Here is a 22,238-nt window from a genome sequence, read left to right as displayed (position 1 = left end):
TCAATCATTTCCATGATAAACAAGTATAGTTTTTATTGTGGAAGTGTACAAGTATATAATTAGCTAGGAAGTTTTGGGAGATGTAAGGACGCGGTGGACCCCCGTGGGTACGCCCCTATTCATGAGCCAGAATAGAGAGCTCTTTTGATAAGAATCGTACAGGAACCACAATTCAAATTGGCTCCTGCGCTGGAAAGCCTACAGTTGGATCATGTAGCGTGATCTTTCAATCCAGACAGAGTGAAGAAGAAGAGCGTAATCTGTTCGGGATTTTCCTAATGACATGTATATTTAAGTCCTGGGATATCTCGCAGCCCACGTGAGATAGTAATTCCATTATTTATAGTGCCAGTATTGTCTGAGATGAACAGGCAACGCGAAACAGTGTCGCTACGTTTGCATGCAGTCATCTGCGATGCAAACCTATAGGAAAAATCCCATTTAATGGGATATTTTGACGTTAATTTTAGGGAAAGGGATAAAAGGCAACATATATGGGATTTTTTGCCTCTCAAGATGGGATTTTATAATATTTCATGTTGGCATTACTAGCAGTCACTCGGCAGAAAGATTAAATATTACACTCCTCTGACTGCTATTTTGTGAAGTGTGTTCTAGGCTTTGTGTCATTCTTTTGAGATTTCCCGTATAAAAACTTATAAGATACTATGAAAATACCTGTTCTTCGCTTAGGGACAATACGTTTCACTTTGGACACAAAAGGGCTGAATTTGGATTTAAACGGGCTCCGAGCGTGTCACTATTCATCTCAGCGACCTCGAAAATCATGGATTCAACACTAATATTGGTAATTTTCGACCATTTTTAAATATCTTCCCCTCTTCTGCCCCTCAGTTGCACCGTCAAAGTGAAACGATGAAAACTATCCCGGGCCCGAATCACATCTAAGCTGAAAATTTGATAGAAATCGGTCGGGTGGTTCAAAAGTAACAAACATAGTTACTTTTATTTTCATATGTAAAGGTAACCAACAAAGTTCTGTCGCTTTTTCTGGAGATCTGTGTTCAATTGGCCATCACACTGTGAGTTGAATGCGAAAGGAGACTAGTCGAAGATCAGTTGTTGGTGTGGGTATATCCAACATATAACCTGGTTGTGGCAATTCAGTTACACCGTGAAAATGCGTAAGAAAAGAGTGAACATGGAACCTCCACAGCGGGTCATAAGGGCGTGTATGATGTATGAGTTTAAACTGGAGTCAAACGGAGCTGTAAAGGAGCGGAAGGTATGCCAGGCCTTTGGTGAGGGTATCGTGATTACGCGGACAGTGCAGCGGTGGTTTAACAAGCTTAAGGGTGGTGACGAAACACTCGAAGACGTACCACGTGCCGGAAGACCAACACATGTACAAAATGAAGATATTCAAACAGCAATTAGGGCGAACAGTGGCCAGACATGTGAGGAACTGGGACTACAATTCAGTGTGAGTGGAGAAACCATTCGGTAGCACTTCCATCAACTTGGAAATCACTACAAGTTGGGTCGATGAATCCCACATGATTTGACTCCGGGCCAGAAGGCAACGCGACCAGACATCTGTGCTTCTTTGCTGTCTCGTCTGAGGAAGGAGGTATTAACATGTGACGAGAAGTGGGTCCTGTACGAAGCTCCACGGCACCGTCATCATTGGTTAGCATCCATGAACTAGTCCCAAAACAGCTGAAACCAATACTGCATAAGAAGGTCCACCTGTGTGTTTGGTGGACTGCTCACGGCATCGTGCATCAGGAACTGTTATCAGCTGCTCAGAGCACCGATGCAACTGTGTATTATTAGCAGTTGAGCCGTGTTCAAGGAAAACTCAAAACTCTGGATCGCAAAGGGTCCTCCTATTACAAGAAAACGCTAGGCCCCGCGTGTCTAGGATGACCCGGGTGCTACGCCTTGAATGGGAAACACTATTTCATTCGCCATACTTCCCGGACATCGCACCGTCCGATTATCATCTGTTCAATTCCTTGGACAATCACCGTAGAGGACGCCAGTTCAAATCCCCAGTAGAGGTGCAAAATGCACTTAATATCTTCTTCGCTTGACAGCCCACCAAGCTCTACCGCGATGGAATCTATGGTCTTCCAGAACGACGGCAGAAGGTCGTTGATGCTGATGGGGACTATTTTTGATCTTCCAGGTACGCCTTAGGTGATATATCAATGTTCGAAGGTGGTGGATGAAAAAGCGACAGAAGTTTCTTGGTTACCTTTATATATAGATTAAAGCAACAAACAGCAATGTCTTTCCTTGGTGGTTTTAGAAATTGATATCTTCGTATTGAAGTCGCTAATTTGTTACATTATTCAACTATATGCACAAACGCTACTTGAATATATTAACAAATTTTGAGCGGCGACCCTCAACAACACCAATTACGTAAATACGAAAGGAAGCAAGCGAGATACGTTGTATTACAACTACGTTGAAAGCACAATAAAAGTGATGCATGACTAGAATCGGAAGTAATTTGTAAAGCGAAACCTGTGGAACTAATGCTTCCTCTGTCACAGTGATCTCTTGTCATTTTGTAAAAACAAATAAAGGTGATTTCTCAACGATGTTTGACCTTCATGGGTGAGGATGGGGAGGTGTAAACGTTACATTTCAAAGAAAACGGATCATTATGTTGGTTAATATGTAATTCCCTAATAGACGATTGTTCAGATAATTGAGTTCTCGCCCCTTTTATCAATGGAAGTGGGGTTAGTTTCCTCTAACAGCCATTCCAAAGAAATGTTTGTATATATAACTAACTAATTAGCTAACTCTATGGCCTATGGAACCCGGAGGTTCAATGCCGCGCTCACAAAAGCTCTACACTGACTCCTTAGCCAACTGGATCGAGTTTCTATTTTGTATTCCTATCTCTGCGAGATCCATCTTAATATTGTACTCCCACCTGCGCCTAGGTCTTCCTTATGGTTATTTTCCGATTGGTCTTCTAGTCAAGACTTTGAAAGTGTTTCTACTTTCTTTCATCCTAGCTACATGACCTGCCCACCTAAGCCTCCTAGACTTGATGACCCTAACAGTGTTGGGTAAATCGTATAAATTATGTAGTTCCTCGTTATGAAGTTTCCGCCATTCCCCATTCCCGTTCCACTTGGGGTCCGAATATTCGTCTCAGGATCTTGTTCTCAAATACTTTCAGTCCATGTTCTTCTCTCAGAGTAAGCGATCATGTTTCGCAACCATAGAGAACAACAGGCATGATTATCGTTTTATATGTTTTAAGCTTCAAATTCCTCGACAAAATTCGCGACAACAAGAGATTTTGAACCGAATAGTAGTATAAATTCCCCGCTTTTAGTGGACATTTAATTTCTTCGTGAATATGATTTTCGTCTGTTAATATTGATCCTAGGTATTCGAAAGCATCCACTTTATAAAAAGTATTATTTGATATTTTAATGCATCCATAATTTGCCGTCCATGTATTTAGTTTTCTCTGCATTTACTTCTAAACCCATGCAAGCGTTTAAAAAGATCTCTGCATTTCTTTCTATTGTTCTCCTATCATCCCCTATTAAATTTACATCATCAGCATATGCCATAACCTGGTAAATACCGTTCAACTGTAGGCCCTGGTTTGCTATCTTTGATTTTCCTTATAGCGTATTCCAGAGCAAAGTTAAATAATAATGGCGACAACACATCTCCTTGTTTCAGGACATTTTCCACGTGAAACCTTGTGGGCAAAAAATTTCCTACCCGGACTTTACTTTGAGATTCATTTAAACATACTGTATCTTAATTAATCTAATTAGCTCTCTCGGTATTCCAACTTCTGTAAGAACTTGTATAATGTTTTTCTCCTAACCGAGTTGTAGGCCTTTGTAAAATCAATAAATAGTTGATGTACCGGTGTATTGTATTCCCACTTCTTTTCGAGTATTTGTCGGATGGTAAATATTTAGTCGCTAGTTGTCGATTTCGTCTAAATCCGCACTGATAATCTCCAATAATCTCATCTGCTTATAGGGTCAATCTTGCTAATACAATATTTATAGGGTGTTGACAGAAGAGAAATACCTCGATAATTATTACAGTAAGTTTTGTCGCCTTTCTTGTGAATTGGAACAATGATTGACTCTTTCCACTCTTGTGGCAATTCTTCCATGTTCCAGATAAGGAGAATGAGTTTGTGTATCTTGTTCCACAATTTTTCGCTCCAGCTAAACTTAACTCAGTCGGAATTTCATCTACATCCGGAAAGTTGTGTTTATTTAATTTCTTTATAGCGGTTTCTACTTCTATTCGGTTGAGTTCTGGATCTGGTTCTACGGTGTGTATCTTCTTTTCTCCACGCACATTACTTTTTGGCTGCATGATCAGCAAATTATCAAAGAAATCTTTCCATCTATTTAAGATGCTATCCATATCAGTGAGAACTGTTCCGTCAGCTTTTTTTAATGTATAGGCACGAGGTTGATAGCCTTTCTTAAGTTCGATAAATACCCCTTAAACATGTCCCGAATGTTTTTATTTTTACTATTATCTTCAACTTCCTTAATTTTAGCTTTCAAAAAATCGCGTTTCTTTGCTGCTTGATGTCTACGAAATTTCGTGTAGTTATTTCATTCGAATTTTGTAGCCAGCGTAATTTGACTATTTTCTCTTCTGGGCTAGTTTAATACATTCCTTGTCGAACCATGGTTTGTTCCTACGTATTTCCACGTGTTCCAATTTTTCTTTTGCTGAAATTTTAATGCTATCTCTAATTTCAATCCAAGTATTCTCAACACTAGTGCACTCCGAATCTTCTAAAACAGAGAATCTATTCGAAACTTCAATCTGGGATTCCTCTCTTACCTGGCTCTCTTCTAATTTCTTTAAATTAAATCTCTCCGTTTTCGGACATTGAATATTTCCTTTATTCAACTATAATCTATCTCTTATTATCGCTGCTACCAGGTAGTGATCAGTGTCACAATCAGCCCCTCTAAACGACCGGACATCAATTATGCTTGATTGCCTTCTTCTATCTAATAAAACGTGATCAATTTGATTATGTGTTTTTCCAACTGGTAAGGTCCAAATGCATTTATGAACGTCGCGATGTGGGAATTTTGTACTCTTCGTGATTAGGTTTTTGGATGTTACAAAGTTCACGAGTCTAACACCGTTGTCAATACTTTCCTTATGCAAACTTTCGTTCCCTATAATCGGTTTGAAAATATCCCCTCGTCCTATCTTCGCATTCAATCCCCTAATAGAATTTTCATACGATATCGTTGAAATTGGTGAAATATCCGTTCCACTTCTTCGTAAAAGCTGTCTTTCATATCGTCATCCTTAGGGATGCGTTCGAGTCGAGTCGAGACAGAATTTTCCTGACAAAATTCGAGTCGAGACACAGCTCTTCCAATAGAAAAATATATATTTTTCGAGTCGAGACATCACTTTTACAGCACATTTTCGAGTCGAGACAGTCTCAAATCTTGTCTCGTGCGCATCCCTAGTCATCCTTATCTTCCATTGGGACATGTACAGTCATGCCCAAAATGATTGTCGCATATATATAACTGTCTTCTTGTAAGAATATAATTTGATAATGATTTTGCAGGGTACTTTTAATACTGATACTATGAGTATAATCGGGAAATGTATACTTGTGGTAAATTTCATAGGAAAACAATTATAAATACGAAAATTAGAATGAGTAAAAGAAAATGTTGCTAAATGGACAAGAAAGTTTTATTTTCGTTTTATTGTTCTTATGTACTGTTCTTTTGACATGAAATTTCCTACATACTTGTCTTTGCCGACTATACACATACTAACATTATAAGAAATACCGGACAAATTCATTATCAAATTATATTCCTACAACAAGATATTTATAGACATGCGACAATAATTTTGGACATGAGTGTACATTTAAAACAATAATATCACACCACCGACCCTTAAGAATATTAAAAGAAAGTCTGTCAGTAACAAATTCTATCCGCTTGACTTTTTTGGGGGGAATCAGGGGCCACAAAATTTTTGAACGGCCTCTAAATCAAGTTTTCTTATTTTTTACGGAATAAGCACATCATACTGAGTGCATTGTTAGTTTTGGTTTGGCTACACTATATGTAGTTCTCCACATATAAGGCGTACAAGAAAATAATTGATTCAATGAAATATATTGACTTTTTTTGGGGGGGGGGGATCAGGGGTCACAAAATTTTTGAACGGCCTCTAAATTAAGTTTTCTTATTTTTTACGGAATAAGCACATCATACTGAGTGCATTGTTAGTTTTGGTTTGGCTACACTATATGTAGTTCTCAACATATAAGGCGTACAAGAAAATAATTGATTCAATGAAATATATTGAATTTTTTGGATCAGGGCCAGAAAAAGTTTGAACGACCCCTAGATCAAGTTTTCGTATTTTTAACGGAATAAGCGCATCATACTGAGTAAGTTGTTAGTTTTGGTTTGGCTACACTATATGTAGTTCTCGAGATATAAGGCCTACAAGAAATTTTTTGCATGTAATATATTGGATCTTTTGATCCAATAAAAAAATATCACCATGATTAGTGATGAATCCATATCACCAATGTTGTGTTCACTTGCACTCACGTGATAAATTTCGTAATCACCTTCATCATAACACATCTCGGACTCCTCCTCTTCCTCCTAAGCCACTGCAGAACAATATTCTTATCATTGTCCTCCGGCGTTTTGATATTTTATTTGTTACGTATATAGGTGCACTGGCGACAATCGCCACCCAAGATGCTGCAGCAGAGAGAATTTATTTCTTACAAACTGTAGACGAGAAACAGAAATATACTACTGCCGCCACATCAAACACCAACAATTAACCTTCAGCTACCGAAATTCATGGCACCCCAACACCAATGCACAGTGTTGCAAGTTTGAGACAAAAATCACTGGGTGATACCTATCCCCCACGCGTCTAATCCAGGGTTAAGTACTACCGCAACGGAAACTATTTGCAAGGGGTAGTGTCAAAAATTGTCATACAAAGCTATCACACATTCACACACCCACATAAAGCTCTCTTAGCCAGTTCCCATTATCCAGACGTTTAGAACAATAAATCAGTAATACCGAAGACGGGGTTACTTTGCACATAAGGGGTTACTTTGCACAAAATATAAAAAAGTTTTACAGTCCTCTGTCGGTAAAACCATGAACTATAAAGAGGAAGTTTCAACTGCTACCGTAAGATAGAACATCTAACTGTATTTTGGCTATAATGTTGGCGGTTAACATCAGTTCAAATTATCCGGATGGTTTGTTGTTGTTGTTGCGATATGGAAAGCAGTCACTGTAAAGGCCGCCAAAATTTGAAAGATATCACGTACAAGAATTTCCGTCGATGTTAAGTCAGTTTCGTAGAATATTACTGTGCATAATGGAACTTCAATGCAATAGTTAAAAAGCAAAACTGGAAGAAGGCGGTTTCAGCCTCTAATCGGGGTTACTTTACACCAGTCCAAAATACCCCTGTGTATTATTATTACTACTGGAACCTCCTGCATTCTAACTTTAGGTAAATTTCCTATTTAGGTAGATGCCAGAATGAATTTCTTATTGGAAAATAAATTATGAACAGTGGCGGCTATAGAAAAATAGTTTGAGAGGGGCTTCACTTACAAAGGCTTCGTTTTTTCTTTTTAGAAATCACTGGACTTTGGGGAGGCTTGGAGCTTATACGCATATGAATGACTAATATTGGATTTTTTAAAAAAGAAATCATACAATTTGAGTGGGCTTCAGCCTAAAAGTCCCAAACCCCATAAATCTTCCACTGATTACGGTTGGGATGATGTTCTTTGACATAAGGAATAACCAAGGCAAATCAGTTCACGGGGATTTTTTTCTGTTCCTGAGTTGGCATTTTTTGTGTGACATATGCTAAAGTATCAGAATGTGGTTCCTGCGTCTGTACCAGAAAATACATAATTTTCTTTACAAATATTGGTAATTCATACTAAGCATCGATACCGGTACCACCATTCTGCTATCAATATTTGTAGACTGCATGCAGTTTTGTGTAGAAAGTGAAATGTATAAATACTGAAGGGGAAACATTGCACAGCAACATTATGTTCATATGTTGAACATACAACGATAACGTTGTTGTGTTGTTGTATATAGTATTGGCAATCTGTGCCAGTTTATTAAAAGGCGATCAGAGGCGAATTAGTGGAGCAGTATTACGTGTAAAGAAAAGAAAGATACATAGAGATATTAAGAGATTATTATTCTTTTGTAATCGTAAATTAGAAAAAGAGTAGTTGCTATGGAAATATAATAAATAAGTGTGTGTAGAGATAGACATCTTGTTATGTACGCTTCGCATGAGTGGATATTAAACACAGTTAAGAAAGTGATAATACGTATATGAGTTATATTATTTTATAGAAGTAATTTTAAGTAATATATACTAGAGTCTTCTAAACATACTTTTTTGTATGTTGTGCAAAGTAACCCTATCTATGGGGTTACTTTGCACCAAAGTTTGTTTCAATAACTATGGTCATATTGAATGTTTACTAATGACCTTGCATTAATGTTTTCCTTATATATCTAGCTATTATATGTTTAAAATATAGTATTCTAAATCAGGGGCGGATCCAGGGGGGGCGATCGCCCCCCCCAGAAGAGGAAAACTTTCTTATTTTATATATATAAATAAAACATATTCCAAAGTTTTGTGCCCTTAAAAGTAGCAGTATGACAACCCACCGCCCCCCCAGAAGTCGGTCCTGGATCTGCCCCTGTTCTAAATCATTACGTTTGTAAGTTATATGCGATTTTCTTTAAAATTCCTTTAATCTGGTGCAAAGTAACCCTGTCTTACGGTATTCATAATATAGCATAGCCCTATCAGGTTCTAAGTAATTTAACTCTTTCGAGCATATAAACACACAACCAATTTCCGTTGAGGATGGATGTGGTATTTATATACGGAGAGAATGAGTGTAGTTTATGTTTCATTTCTCATTCAATATCCAATCATAGGCTAGGGTGGCTTTTAGAGCACCCCCTTTTTTTCTTCACTTCTGAAGAAACACTGATGACCGTCTCTAAAGGGTTAATAGTTGTACATTCTCATCGTGTGTGTGTGTGTGTATGAGTGCGTGCAGAACAGAAAGCAGTGTTTCCATATGTAATATAGTATTTCAAAATGAAATTATAGTATTTTTTTCCTTAAATATATTTTATTGTTCTGATTATTTCATTTGGTGGTTAGGAAATTTTTCCAGATGTGCAGGTGATAGAATAGAGTATTTCTAAAAGATAACGTAATATCCGTGAGTTCTGCACTTTTGAAGTAAATGGGGATTAAAATCCTGAAAAAAGGGATTTTGGCTAGAGATGTTCACAAAATTCCATCAATTTCTGCCAAACTAGCAGGAAACTTATTTAGAAGTCAGTTGAAATTAGTATTTGGTCCATTGTAACAAGTAAAAAAAAAAAAGTAATATTCATTACAATACAATAATCGTGGTAACAAATGTAGGCAATTATAGAAACATATGCTGTTTTCTTCAAGGAAATACCCAGTATGAAATGGATTTTACTAGGTTACAAAAAATGGGTGGTGATGGAACATTTTCATGTCTAGATTTGTTAATAGCACTTAAAATTGATTTAATTCTGCCTATTTTCAGTCATGTGGTGAAAGCCCTGCTGACTACTTTAAGTAACAGTTTTTTTTAAATAAAGCTATTTATATATAAGCTATTTATATAAAAATACAGTGTTAAGAAGTAAAGGTAGTTATTATTGTTTTCTTCCTAACAGTGATGCCTTACTACTTGTAAATAAAAGTACAAATCAACTGAAGCAAAATTTTGTGCAGAAGATATACTATGCGCAGTGGTGCCCCCCCTTATGTTCATGACGCACCCCCTAATTGTCTATCCGTAGGTGTTCTTCCATGAAAGAAAAAGATCTTTTCGATTAATTTTTACACCCCCTCAAACATATTTATATAGATTTTTAACCCCCCAAATATTTCAATGACGCAGTTTGCGTCATAGCCCCCCCCCCTTGTGGGCACCCCTGCTATGCGGATGCAGAAGTTCATCACTAAATTGTGCGACTGCTAAAGTTGACTACTCTTCGTACGTAGCCACGAGGGAAAAAAGAAAGAAAAGAAAAAGACGTGAGTGGCATAAGTTATATAATATAAGCATGTAGTGCAAATAATGTGCAAATACTTTGATCGGGACACTTAATTATTAACCTCAGCAACGTAAATGTCTTTACAAAAATATACTATATTATTAGTAATGCAATTATCCAACACCCGGAAGAGCCTTTTCCGCTCCCAATCTAATATAATAATCATATGCGGAAAGAGAGAAGAGACATAGATTAACTGCACATGTTGAGTGACCGGATTAACAACATGACGTGTTTTTGCTTCAAAATATTAAAATAATAATAAAAAAAATTAAAGTACTTCCTACATTAAGCTCTTGAATAGCTAGAAATTCTCTTTTCGAATAGAACTACCTGGCGGACGGACCGACACATTGTGTACTGAAATAATGGAATGTAACATCCTTCTTGTAGTTACTGTAGTAGGTTTGTATTAGCATTTTATACATGTACGTTGTATTCAGTATGATTTCAATTTACTTTACTTAATAAGCATGAATAATGCGTGTTGTTATTAAAATTTATTTGAAAATAACATGACCAAATGTGAGTATCATGATTTCACAAGGTCTAAGGCCATCTATCTTGGCAGTAAAATCTAATTTTAATTTAGAAGGTAAAATAAAATGCACATTTCTGTTTTCTTCTAATTTAAAACTATAGTTAAGAAAGACTGGTAAACAAGTATATTTATCAGGATTCAATCTTAAACATATTCAGATTTCTACATGATTACTAACAAAATTGTTATAACAAATATCAATCAAACATCTTAATGCTTCACATTTATTTTAATTGGATTATTCCTTAATTAAAGCGTGCGGCCGTGCAACTAGACAAGCGCCAATTTGATCAAAGCTGAGATTTTCATTAAAACATCCATTATTCATTCCAGATAAGCTGATAGCCAATCAAAACAGACTCCCTTTCTGAACTCTTTGCCATTGTAAGAAAAACCAAGTAGCTAATCTTGACAGAGGAAGTGCGACAATTACAGTATCGACATGCGCAGTACTTGCTGTGTCAACATTTACAATACTGCGACATTTGCGGTACTATTCGAAATGACATCTTATTCCTCGAACTGAGAGAGGATATTCTTGAGTGTTCAGTTAGAAAAGAGGCGCATAAACGACGGATGAAATTCACACGAGTCTACGTTAAATATTAAGGTAGGAAAAACTGTATTTTCCAAAGGTATACAAGAACAATGTTCAAGATGAAGTGGAATTTCATCCGTCAATCCGTCATCGGATCATAACAAGATCAACTTGCACGAACCTTTCCGTGAGCAGTGATAATCCTGTCGGCTCTCTCAGCGACAACTCATGGTGTCGTTTCACGTCCTGAGAGTCAATCCCATCATCGTGCCATATCTGTATCAGAATTCTAATTATGTTTGCCATTACTTTCTGTAGCACATGTATACAGTATGTCGGAAAAATAACGGAATTTTTAAAATTAAACAAAACGAATTAGATATTTTACCAACTGTAGTTTTTTTTTTTAAATTCAAAATACATCTCTTCTGCATCAATAAACAGATGGACACGTTTTACCAATGCTAGCATAAAGCTTTTAATGTCCCTTTTCGGAATCACCGCAATGACCCTCGTCACGGTAGACTGGACATCTATACATTGTCATAAAATGTTCCTTTTATGGTCACTTTTAACTTTGAGAATAGGAAATAGTCGCACAGCGATAAAGCAGACGAATACAGAGGATGTGGAAGCACACAGAACCTTAGCCTAAAGCCACGAACTGCGACGGTTCTATGACATGGTGCATTGTCGTGCAATAAAGACCAGCTTCCTTGCGCTCGATACTCGGGCCTTACGCGAACGATTCGCTTCCACAAATGTTCCATAACACCCAGATAATATTCACCATTAACAGTTTGACCCTTTGGAACGAATTCTCGAAGCATAATACCTTTGGAATCGTAAAAACAGATCAACATTGTCTTCTCAAATGATATTTGAAAATGCAATTTTTTCGCTTTCGGAGAAGCTGGGAACTTCCACGTAACCCTTTGGCGTTTTGATTGCGGGTAGTACTTGAAGCACCAAGTCTCATTACCAGTTACAATCGATTCCAGGAATGTTCTGTTCCGTCTGGCTGTTTTAATCAGGTCCTTGCAATGCTTAACGCGAGCAAGTTTTTGGTCGTTAGTTAAGGTGTGCGGAACAAATCGAGTACAAACTAGGGATGGCCGGATCCGGATCTGGCAGGATCCGAAGATCCGGATCTGATTGGGTCCGGATCCTTTGGATCCGGATCTCGGATCTGGATCCGGATCTCGGATTTCGGATCTGGATCCGGATCTCGGATCTGGGTCCAGATCTCGAATCTCGGATCTGGATCCGGATCTCTAATCTCGAATCTGGATTAGGATCTCGGATCTGGGTTTGAAATTCGGATCTGGATCCGAAATCCGAATCTCAGATTTTGATTCTTATCCAAACCCACATCCCACCCAAATTATGATAAACTTGAATATCTAAAATTCGCTGAAAGTAATTTCACTAAGTCCTCACAGTGAAGAAGAGAATAGAACATTAAGACGAATACTGGCAAGTCTATTTGTTTCCTTCATTCTACTCTAAAGATCAAATGCTTGGCTTACTTAAAAAAAAAAAAAAAATGATCCGGATGAGAATTCGAATGTCGAATCTAGGTCCACTCGGTTGCAGGACCGAGATGAAATACATATATATATTTGAAACCGGAGTACAAAACTGGAATATTTAAAATTCCTCAATACGCCTATTTCATTGACAGTTAAGAAAATATAAACAGTTAAGACAAGTATTGACTAGTTTTTACGTATATTTATCTTGCTTAGTCTGCTCAAAATATCAAATGTATATTTTACAATTAGATTTAATAATTATTTAGTAAATCACAATATGAGCACCGAGAATAAACTATGAATTTTGGTGCCTTTTATCTAGATTTGAAATTTCGGATTCAGACATAGAATCAGGCTGAAATATAAATATTTGAGATCTGTAAACCGAAACATATGCTAGTACCAAGATCGTAGCTGTTTGTACCCAGGTAATGCGAGCGGAAGGCACATGCACTAATTCCGCATGTAGTTTGGGGAACACGAGAAACTAAAAACAGATAAATATTCTTTTTCAGGGGTAAGTCGCGCTTTAACATGACTTTTTATGAGTGTTGTGTTCAAATATGAAAACTCTAATGGCGACTTGTTTGAAATAAAGGCCTTTTCATTTTTAACAATAAAGTTAGGTACTTTCACATTGGGGAAAAATTAGCAAGACACATTCCACTGATTAGGGTGCTGATTCTTATGGAAGCTTTCACTTGAACCGGAAGATTTCCTCATGTGGGTATCGGATTGCCGCAATTCACCTTGCTGAAACACGTGGTTTATCAGGAGGTCGGCCAAGATTCATTTGAACTTAGCCTGTAGACTGCTTCTGGTCTCAATTATTCCCATATAACAAGACTAACTATATATATAGTTGGTTCGAAATGAGTTAAAATATCACTAATTGACCTTAAGGGGATAATCGTGATTTAAATATTCGTAAATCAGAAAAGATGTGAAAGTTAAGCGTTAAAGTAAATCCGATAATTCCGGAATAAAGAGATTTATATGCAACCTAATGATAGCAATAAAACTCTTTATGTAACATTTTCAAAGCTAAGATTAACAGTTATCTTCTTGAAGAGGGTTTACGGAAACATAGAATATTATAAATCCAATTATTATAAGTAGTACCTCTGACAGCCCCGCATTTCACATCACCATCGCCCTTCATCCTGACAAGTGGGCAATTCACTTACCCACAATGGCTTTTCAGGCGTTTCAGTGGCATCAATATCTCAGTTTGGGTTTGGGATCATGCTTCGGTGAACCTTGACTATCACCATCAGCAGCTACTAGAGAATCAGAACTTATTTCTGTATTAGATAATGTGGGTAACTATGGCTTTTCGTCTATAGAAGTCGGAGAGTGTATGGTATTATCGCAGGAAATATTTGATACATAAGACTTAGATTGTCAGTATTTAGGAGCAACTTTTAAAATAATCAGTTACTTTAAATATACTACAGATTGGCCGATAAAACCCGACAGCCATAGTCGAGTGGTCTGCGGCATTAGGCTCTGGATCGTTTACTGTGAATGTCTTGGATTCAAATCCCACTTCGGGCATAGGTGTTTTTAACTGTCCTAGTTTACTTCATGTCTGTGTGGTGTCGTAATGGTTACAGCGTAATCCGTGCAAAGCGTTCAACAGGTTAAATAATCTGATAAAAAGCTGTTACCTTTTTATATATAAAAAACAGTGGTTAGCGCGTGCCTTTGGTGCCCGTGGTCATGGGTTCAATTTCCGGAGAGGCACTCAACAATTTCGATGTTGACCTAGCATCGTGAGGACAATTGGGGAGTTATCTTAAGTAAGAGGTAGCGGACTCCAGTCTAGAAAGCCGGCATTAGGGACTTCGGGTGTCGATGCGTTGACTACACCTTCCCACTTTGAACGTAAGTCCGCTGGTAGGAACCAAGGGACTGGTTGCCAAGAATTTAGTTTGTTTTAATTATCATAAATGCCTTCTTTATTATTAAATTTTTCCAATATTTTCTTTTCAACCAGTTTGCGAAATTCAGAGCTAGCTACTTGTTTTCTTTTTAATTCATGTTCATAGTTAGCACAAGTAATCACCAGAAAAAACAATCTATTCGATAAAATTCGCCTCGCGTCTTTCGTAGCTCTAAGTTTAGTTATTTTTAGCTTTTTTTTTTTTTAAAGCTGAATGGCGTTTTATCACTTTCCCCTTGCTTTCCCTATTTTTTTCTGGTTTTACCTATGTTTCTTTTGCACGGACATTGCGCCTATATGCACATGCTTAGTGTGTTCGTTTACAAGAGCGTGCCATTTTCCTGCCACTATAGAAAGTAAGAGTACCCTGTATCAGAGAAATATTAATTGACGTAAGTGAATATATCTGTGATGAAGTCATAATTTATCAGTTTTTGCATCGTACATAGTTTCCTCATCCTCATTAATCTCTTCACCCCCGCTTCCTGAATTCCAGTTCTAGTATTCTTTCTTGATGGGGGACTGATGTCTCATGTAGGCTTATTAACTATAACATCAGCAATAAAGAAAATGGGGTTTAATTTGCACTAATTTTAGAACATCACGTTAATTAAATAATAATAACAATAATACGGAGCGAGCTCAGGCTACTTGTTAGGATTCTTGCTTCGCAATTGGATAATACCGGGTTTGAATTCGGAGACTAGCCATCCTGACTGAGGATTTTCCAGGGTTGTTCCTCAGTTATACTGGGCAAATGCTAGGTTAGTACCTTGATCTAAGGCTCTGGAGACCTTCCTTCCATTCCTTTTCCAATGTTTTTATCTGTTGATTACTACAGTGTAAAGTGGCCTCTGAGGATGTATCTGGTAGCTTATAGTAAATAAACAATAACGACGTAATATATCTTCACGAAACGCGTGGGTTAATTTAACTACAGTCTTACAGTCCCAATAGATAGCTAAAGTTTTAATATCAATTTCCTGACTTTTAAATACTATTTTCATATTTTTTCAGCTTTCAATTTTCTCATGTATGTTCCACCGAGAATTAAACCTGGGATCACATGAAGAAATGCGAATATGTTAAATATTTTTGAACACTTGAATATACAAAACACAAAACGCTTCAATGATACGATGCATGGATATGTTTTGGTTACGTCCTGCAATGTATGATTAAAGAAACCTGGAGGGCGAAGAAAAAATAACAGAAATCTCTTTTAAATTTACTCCTTCAACAAACTCCTGACCTCAGAAGGGCAAGCCATAAGTTAGGTAATAAAGTCATACAACGAACACTTTTATTGATACTAATAATACTACACAACCTTATCGCTCTTCTGAAATTCTCATGTGTATGTTTACAAATCTACTGTTGTTCCACTCCAACCAGTCTATATTTTTTGCTGTACGTTCGAAGTGAAAGATATTCATTATTACATTTGTTGATGGTTGGACTCTAGTAAGTCAGAAACTACTACTAATAAAGAGTTTCTTTTGTCCAGTATTCCTGCGATTAGAAGGGTCTATCTAAAAGATATGTCATTTGTATATAAGAAAATAACAAAGTTTATTTTCTAAGAATAAAATAAATATTTTCAATGTGAAGTTAACATTAAGTTTCGAAGAGGAGCTAAACAGAAGAATTTGTTACCATTTACATCAGTTTTCAGACAATTCAGTATACTCTGAAATGGGAAGAAGGCAAACTTGGAAATATTTTACTAAAGAGACTTCGATGTAAATATTGCAAGGTTAAAATAAAATAAAGAACAAAGGTAGCACAAACGTGTTATGGAAACATTTAAAAGCACAGCAACCTACTATATTAGTGAATCTGAAAAAAGTTTTGATGAAATTTAGATATTCAATTTTATCATCACAATTTCAGATGCAGGTTTGGATACGAATCAAGATCTGAGATTCGAATTTCGGATCCAGATCCGAGATCCGGACCCAGATCCGAGATCCGAGATCCGGACCCAGATCCGAGATCCGAATTTCGGATCCAGATCCGAGATCCGGACCCAGATCCGAGATCCGAGTTTCGGATCCAGATCCGAGATCCGAATTTCGGACCCGGATCCGGATCTGAGATTCGGATCCGAGATCCGGATCTAGGTCCGGATCCGGCAAGATCCGGATCCGAAAAATTTTGGCTATCCCTAGTACAGACTTTCCATTTCTTTATATCCTTTGTCAAAATTTCGTGAATCATGTCTTTCGTCGTATTTAATTCCTCAGTCATCCATCTCACAGTCAAATTCACATTGTGGACGATCATTTGGAACACTCTTTCCGCCAACTCATCGCGATTTATGTTTTTTGGTATGCCTGGCTTTGGGTCATTTTCCAAGGACTTACGACCGTTCCGCAATCGCGTATACCACTCGAACACACGTCTACGAGATAGGCACTTATCACCATACACCTGTTACACCTGTTTCATCATTACCAATGTTTCTGTAAATGTTTTACCTAGCTTGAAATAAAATTTAATATTGGCTCTTTGCTCCATCGTGTTTTTGTCACGAGGTGACACCAGGTACACTCACTTTTCTTGCTATAACTTGACACTCCGTTAATCGGTTCTCATGAGTGTGGTCTCGTTTTGTTGAACAGATAGGCCTACCAGCTTTCCGATGATATGTTGATTCAATAGATGGAGCTAGTGGTTATCTGTAAGGACAAAATAGTTTCTTTTCCGACATACTGTGTATACACAGAACAAGGTATGTCCTGAGGCGTCACACACTGGACAAAATGCACAATCTAGCTGTGCAAATGTCCAAAATGAAGTTGCTTGGAATTGCACGCATTGTACTTGTAATTAGTCACAAAGAAACCAGATAACAGGATCAACAGTAGATAACATATTACATTCTGCAGGGAAATGGGTTTGCACTATAAAAGACGGCTTATGATACAGCAGCAGGCATTACCAATAGTAATCATATTTACAGGGGTGAAAATTAATCCATCGTGCTCAACGTTTTGCTGGACTGTTAGGAATTGAGAACTACTGCATTCGTTGCTGCAGGGATGCACTGTGATTGAAATACAAATTGACTGAAAAATTAAATGAATTTACAAGTAGCACGCGTACAATATCAGAAATTACTGTCCGTATTTTTTTTAAAAAAAGTATGATATATTGTATTTTAATGGAAAATAATAAAAATATCCAACTATATCCACCTCGAAATATGTTTATGTGCAATACTTGAATGTTCTTGATTGCAATAATAGTGATATTAGCTGCAGCAAACTTCAATCTGATGATATGTTTAATCATTTCAGATACGATGTCTATATCCTGGAATGAGCTTTTTCAAGTTTGGCGTGAAGAAAGAACCGTAACTACCAAAAATGCTGCAGTTGCAACATATGTCTGGAGCAGACTGGGACTGAAGAAGATAAATACAGATTAAAACGAGTACATTCAGCAGCAAGTAAACAATTTTAGTAGTAAGTTATATCAAAAATGGCAGAAATCGAATCTTGACTGAAGGCATTTTTATTACAAGAAGGTAAGTGGCTGGATAACAATGTCAGCTTTGTGTCTCAACAGCAACAAGATGATCCAGAACAAGGGTCATCATCCTGCAGCACACTTGGAAAACCACCGAAGGAATTTAAACAACTGTCTGCATCAGCGAAGAAAAGAAATTTTCTTTCTTAATGAAGACATTCAACAGAAGAATTAGCATTTGACGTAAAAAGGAGTTTACGTTTGTCTGGGAGAAGAAATGCAGCAAACTTGTGGGCTATTGTTTCAGAGACCACATCTTGTTGCTGTTGAGGCACAAAGCTGACATTGTTATCCAGCCACTTGCCTTCTAGTAATAAAAGTGCCTTCAGTCAAGATTCGATTTCTGCCATTTTTGATATAACTTACTATTAAAATTGTTTACTTGCTGCTGAATGTGCTCGTATTAATATGTGTTTGTCTTCTTCAGTCCCAGTCTGCTCTAGACATATGTTACAACTGCAGCATTTTTGGTAGTTACGATTCTTTCTTCACTCCAAATTTGAAAGAGCTTTCTCCAGGATATAGACATCGTATCTGAAATGATTAAACACATCATCAGATTGCAGTTTGCTGCAGCTAATATCACTATTATTGTATACAAGAACATTCATGTATTGCACATAAATATATTTCGAGGTGGATATAGTTGGATATTTTTATTATTTTCCATTAAAATGCAATATCACATACTTCTTTTATACGGACAGTAACTTCCGATATTGTACGCGTGCTACTTGTAATTCATTTAATTTTTCAGTTAATTTGTATTTGAATCACAGTACATACCTGTAGCAACAAATATAGTAGTTCTCGATTCCAAACAGTCGAGCAAACGTTGAGCATGATGGATTAACTTTGACCTTCTAAATCTGATTAATATTAATAATGCCTGCTGCTGTATCACAAGCAGGGGCGGATCAAGGACGGACTTCTGGGGGGCGGTGGGCTGTAATACTGATACTTAGAGCTACTTTTAAGAGATCCAAACTCTGGGATGGGTTTTATTTATATATAAAATAAAAAAAAAGTTTCCTCATCTGGGGGGGTGGAGCGATTGCCCCTATCGCCCCCTGAATCCGCCACTGATGACAAGACGTCTTTTATAGTGCAAACTCATTTCCCTGCAAAATGTAATATCTTTTCTACTGTTGTTCTTGTTATCTGTGGTTTCTTTGTGACTCATTACAGACACAATGGGTGCAATTCCAAGCAATTTAATTTTGGACTTTTGCACAGCTAGATTGTGCATTTCGTCCACTGTGCGTCAGCGAAAAACGTCTGGGAATGAAATTTATAGTTTTACCTCCCACGATTATGCCCTTTAGGTTAACCTTTAGACGACGAACTTGGTCGTTTTCGACCAATAGCGATTTTGGCTGTATATACGGTTTGGTCTTTTTCGACCAAAAAAATTATTCAGACCAATAACTAATGTAGCACTGGCTATTCTGCATCAAACCTTCCGCTGCTAGCATTTGTGTGTTCTAAAACGATCAAAGGAACACGTGACAGAAAAATAGTTCACCAGTTGTAACCCAAACAAACCAAAAAATTGGTTACTTTTCCTCCCTTTATTTTTTTTCATTTCTTCACGTTGACTTTTGTGACCGCTTGCTTATCAATTATTTCTGCTGACACGAGGAGATTGTTTCTCTTGTGAGAAACTCAGCTTACACTTCGAGGTGTTTATTACCAATGATGTTGATGAGATAAGGGAAAAAGTATGTGTGTGAATGCGTTTGTGTGTGTGTGTGTGTGTTTCTGTCCAGACAGTCCACACTCTATCCCTTTGGGTGTTTCATGGTACATTGCATTATAACTCTCCTATTTGAGCTTTTTCGTCCGGGTTATTTTTGTTTTTCAAGTCCAGAGGCATTGTAGAAGACCTTACGTATGGTTTCACACCTTCCTGCGTCGAGACATAGGAGGTGATGACGTCATAATTCTCAAATATATATATTCTTTTATTAAGCCTATGTTCATTATTTTTTGGCGGGCTTATTTTTGCACGTAGAAGATTGAAATTTTGCACAAACATTCACTCCACCGAGTAGTATTTAACAGATTTTTTTAGATTTCTGCGTTAAAACAGGGGGGGGGATCCAGAGAGGCAAAATGTTGAAAAAGGGATATTTTTATCAAAAAATCCCTTTCTACGGGATTTTCCCGTCTTAAATACATGATGGAGACATGTGAATGGTACCGCCTGAAAGGCAGTTCTATTCTAAAGAAAATGATGTGCAAACCATGATTCTAGGGTAATTAGCGATGTCTCAGGGAATTTTCAAAAATATCCCTCTGTATACGGGAATATGGTACATTGTCGGTATATATATATTTTTGGCAGGCTTACTTTTGCACCTAGAAGATTGAAATTGTGCATAAACATTCAGCCCACCTAGTAGTATTTATCAGATTTTTTTTCAGATCTCTGCGTTAAAACAGGGGGGGTCCAGAGGGGCTAAAATTTGAAAAAAGAGATATTTAGACCCAAAAAATCCCTTTCTTCGGGATTTTCTCGCCTTAGATACATGATGGAGACACGTGAGTCATACCGTCTGAAAGGCAGTTCTATTCTGAAAAGAATGATGGGCGAAACATGCCCCTAGGGTAATTAGGGATGTGTCAGGGAATTTTTATCAAAATATACTTCTGTATAGGGGAATATGGGACATTGTCGGTATATATAATTTTTTGCGGGCCTATTTTTGCACCTAGAAGATTGAAATTGTGCATAAACATTCAGTCCACCGAGTAGTATTTAACAGAATTTTTTTTCAGATTTCTGCGTTAAAACAGGGGGGAGCCAGAAGGGCTAAAATTTGAAAAAAGGGATATTTTCACCAAAAAAATCCTTTTTTCGGGATTTTCCCGCCTTAGATACATGATGGAGACATGTGAATGGTACCGCCTGAAAGGCAGTTCTATTCTGAAGAGAATGATTGGCGGATTATAGTTCTAGGGTAAATAGAGATGTCTCAGGAAATTTTTTACCTGATATCATGGTGTTTTGCGGTAATTTGGGGCATTGTGGGAATTCTTGATAAAATTTCTCCCGCCCTTAGTATTCAAGATGTAAACTTGAAATTTCGCACACACATTCAGTATACCAAGTACTATTTATCAGATTTTTTCGAGAAATCTACGTTCACACAGGGCCGTTTCAAAGGGGCCCAAAGTGTGGGAAAAAAATCCCCCCCCCCGAAATTTTCCCTTTATCTTCATTTTCCCCTCTCCTGGTATATGGTACGAGCATGGAAGTGGTACCATTTGAAAGCCAGCTTCATTCTGAAGAGAATGAGGTATGAACCATGATCCTAGGATAAATAGGGGTGAAGATATGGACTTGTTTGTAAACTCTTACGAAAACGCTTTAAATGGCGCCGTATAAAAGGGGCTGCGGCATTTAAATCCCTTCATCGTCTAAAGGTTAAAGAAGATTAACACTTTCAGCCCGAAGACCATTTAAATTTTTAAAGCGTTCAATCCGGCACTTTTTAGGGGTAATTTTAAAAATTCGTATCTTTTCTTCTGCACATGCTTTTGGCTCAAAAATTGCAACATACAGAGATAAAAGAACAGTTTACTTGTATGTGAAAATTCAGAGACCTACCTTTATTTCGTTTAGTTTGGCGTCTCTTCGAATATGACACTAGATTTGGGTGTTTTTACAACAACGTAAAGTTTACATATAACGCACACACAGACACACAAATATACGTTCTATTCACAAATATTAATGTAACTTATAGTACGTGTTCTGAATAACCTAGATTTCCCAATACTTGTCTTTTGTGTGATATAATTCGAAACATTTTCCTACACACAGACCAACGTCACATTTTGGGCAATAAAATGTAGTGGCTTTTCTACCGCTTTTTCCAGTCCGATACTTTTCTCGGTCGGAACATACTTTGCATCTTCTTTGTCCTGCACGGTCAGTATGCGTTGACGATGTAGATATGCG

General features: G+C 37.3%; 1 protein-coding gene across 1 annotated transcript in view; it reads left to right on the top strand.

Moving 5' to 3' along the window:
• The first annotated feature begins 10,511 nt into the window (after positions 1-10,511).
• LOC145667865 (uncharacterized) overlaps positions 10,512-22,238 on the top strand; it is a 58,186-nt gene continuing 46,459 nt past the window's right edge. Inside the window, exon 1 of the mRNA XM_081735297.1 lies at positions 10,512-10,583. Within this exon, the coding sequence (XP_081591423.1) occupies positions 10,547-10,583 (37 nt within the window). The 5' untranslated portion in view covers positions 10,512-10,546. The remainder of the gene's footprint in view (positions 10,584-22,238) is intronic.

Source organism: Thermobia domestica, chromosome 13 (genome assembly GCF_964235325.1).
Source record: "Thermobia domestica chromosome 13, izTheDome1.hap1.1, whole genome shotgun sequence".
In the NCBI taxonomy this organism is placed as follows: domain Eukaryota; kingdom Metazoa; phylum Arthropoda; class Insecta; order Zygentoma; family Lepismatidae; genus Thermobia; species Thermobia domestica.
Note: the sequence above shows the minus strand (reverse complement) of the source record. Positions and strands in the feature narration are given on the sequence as shown.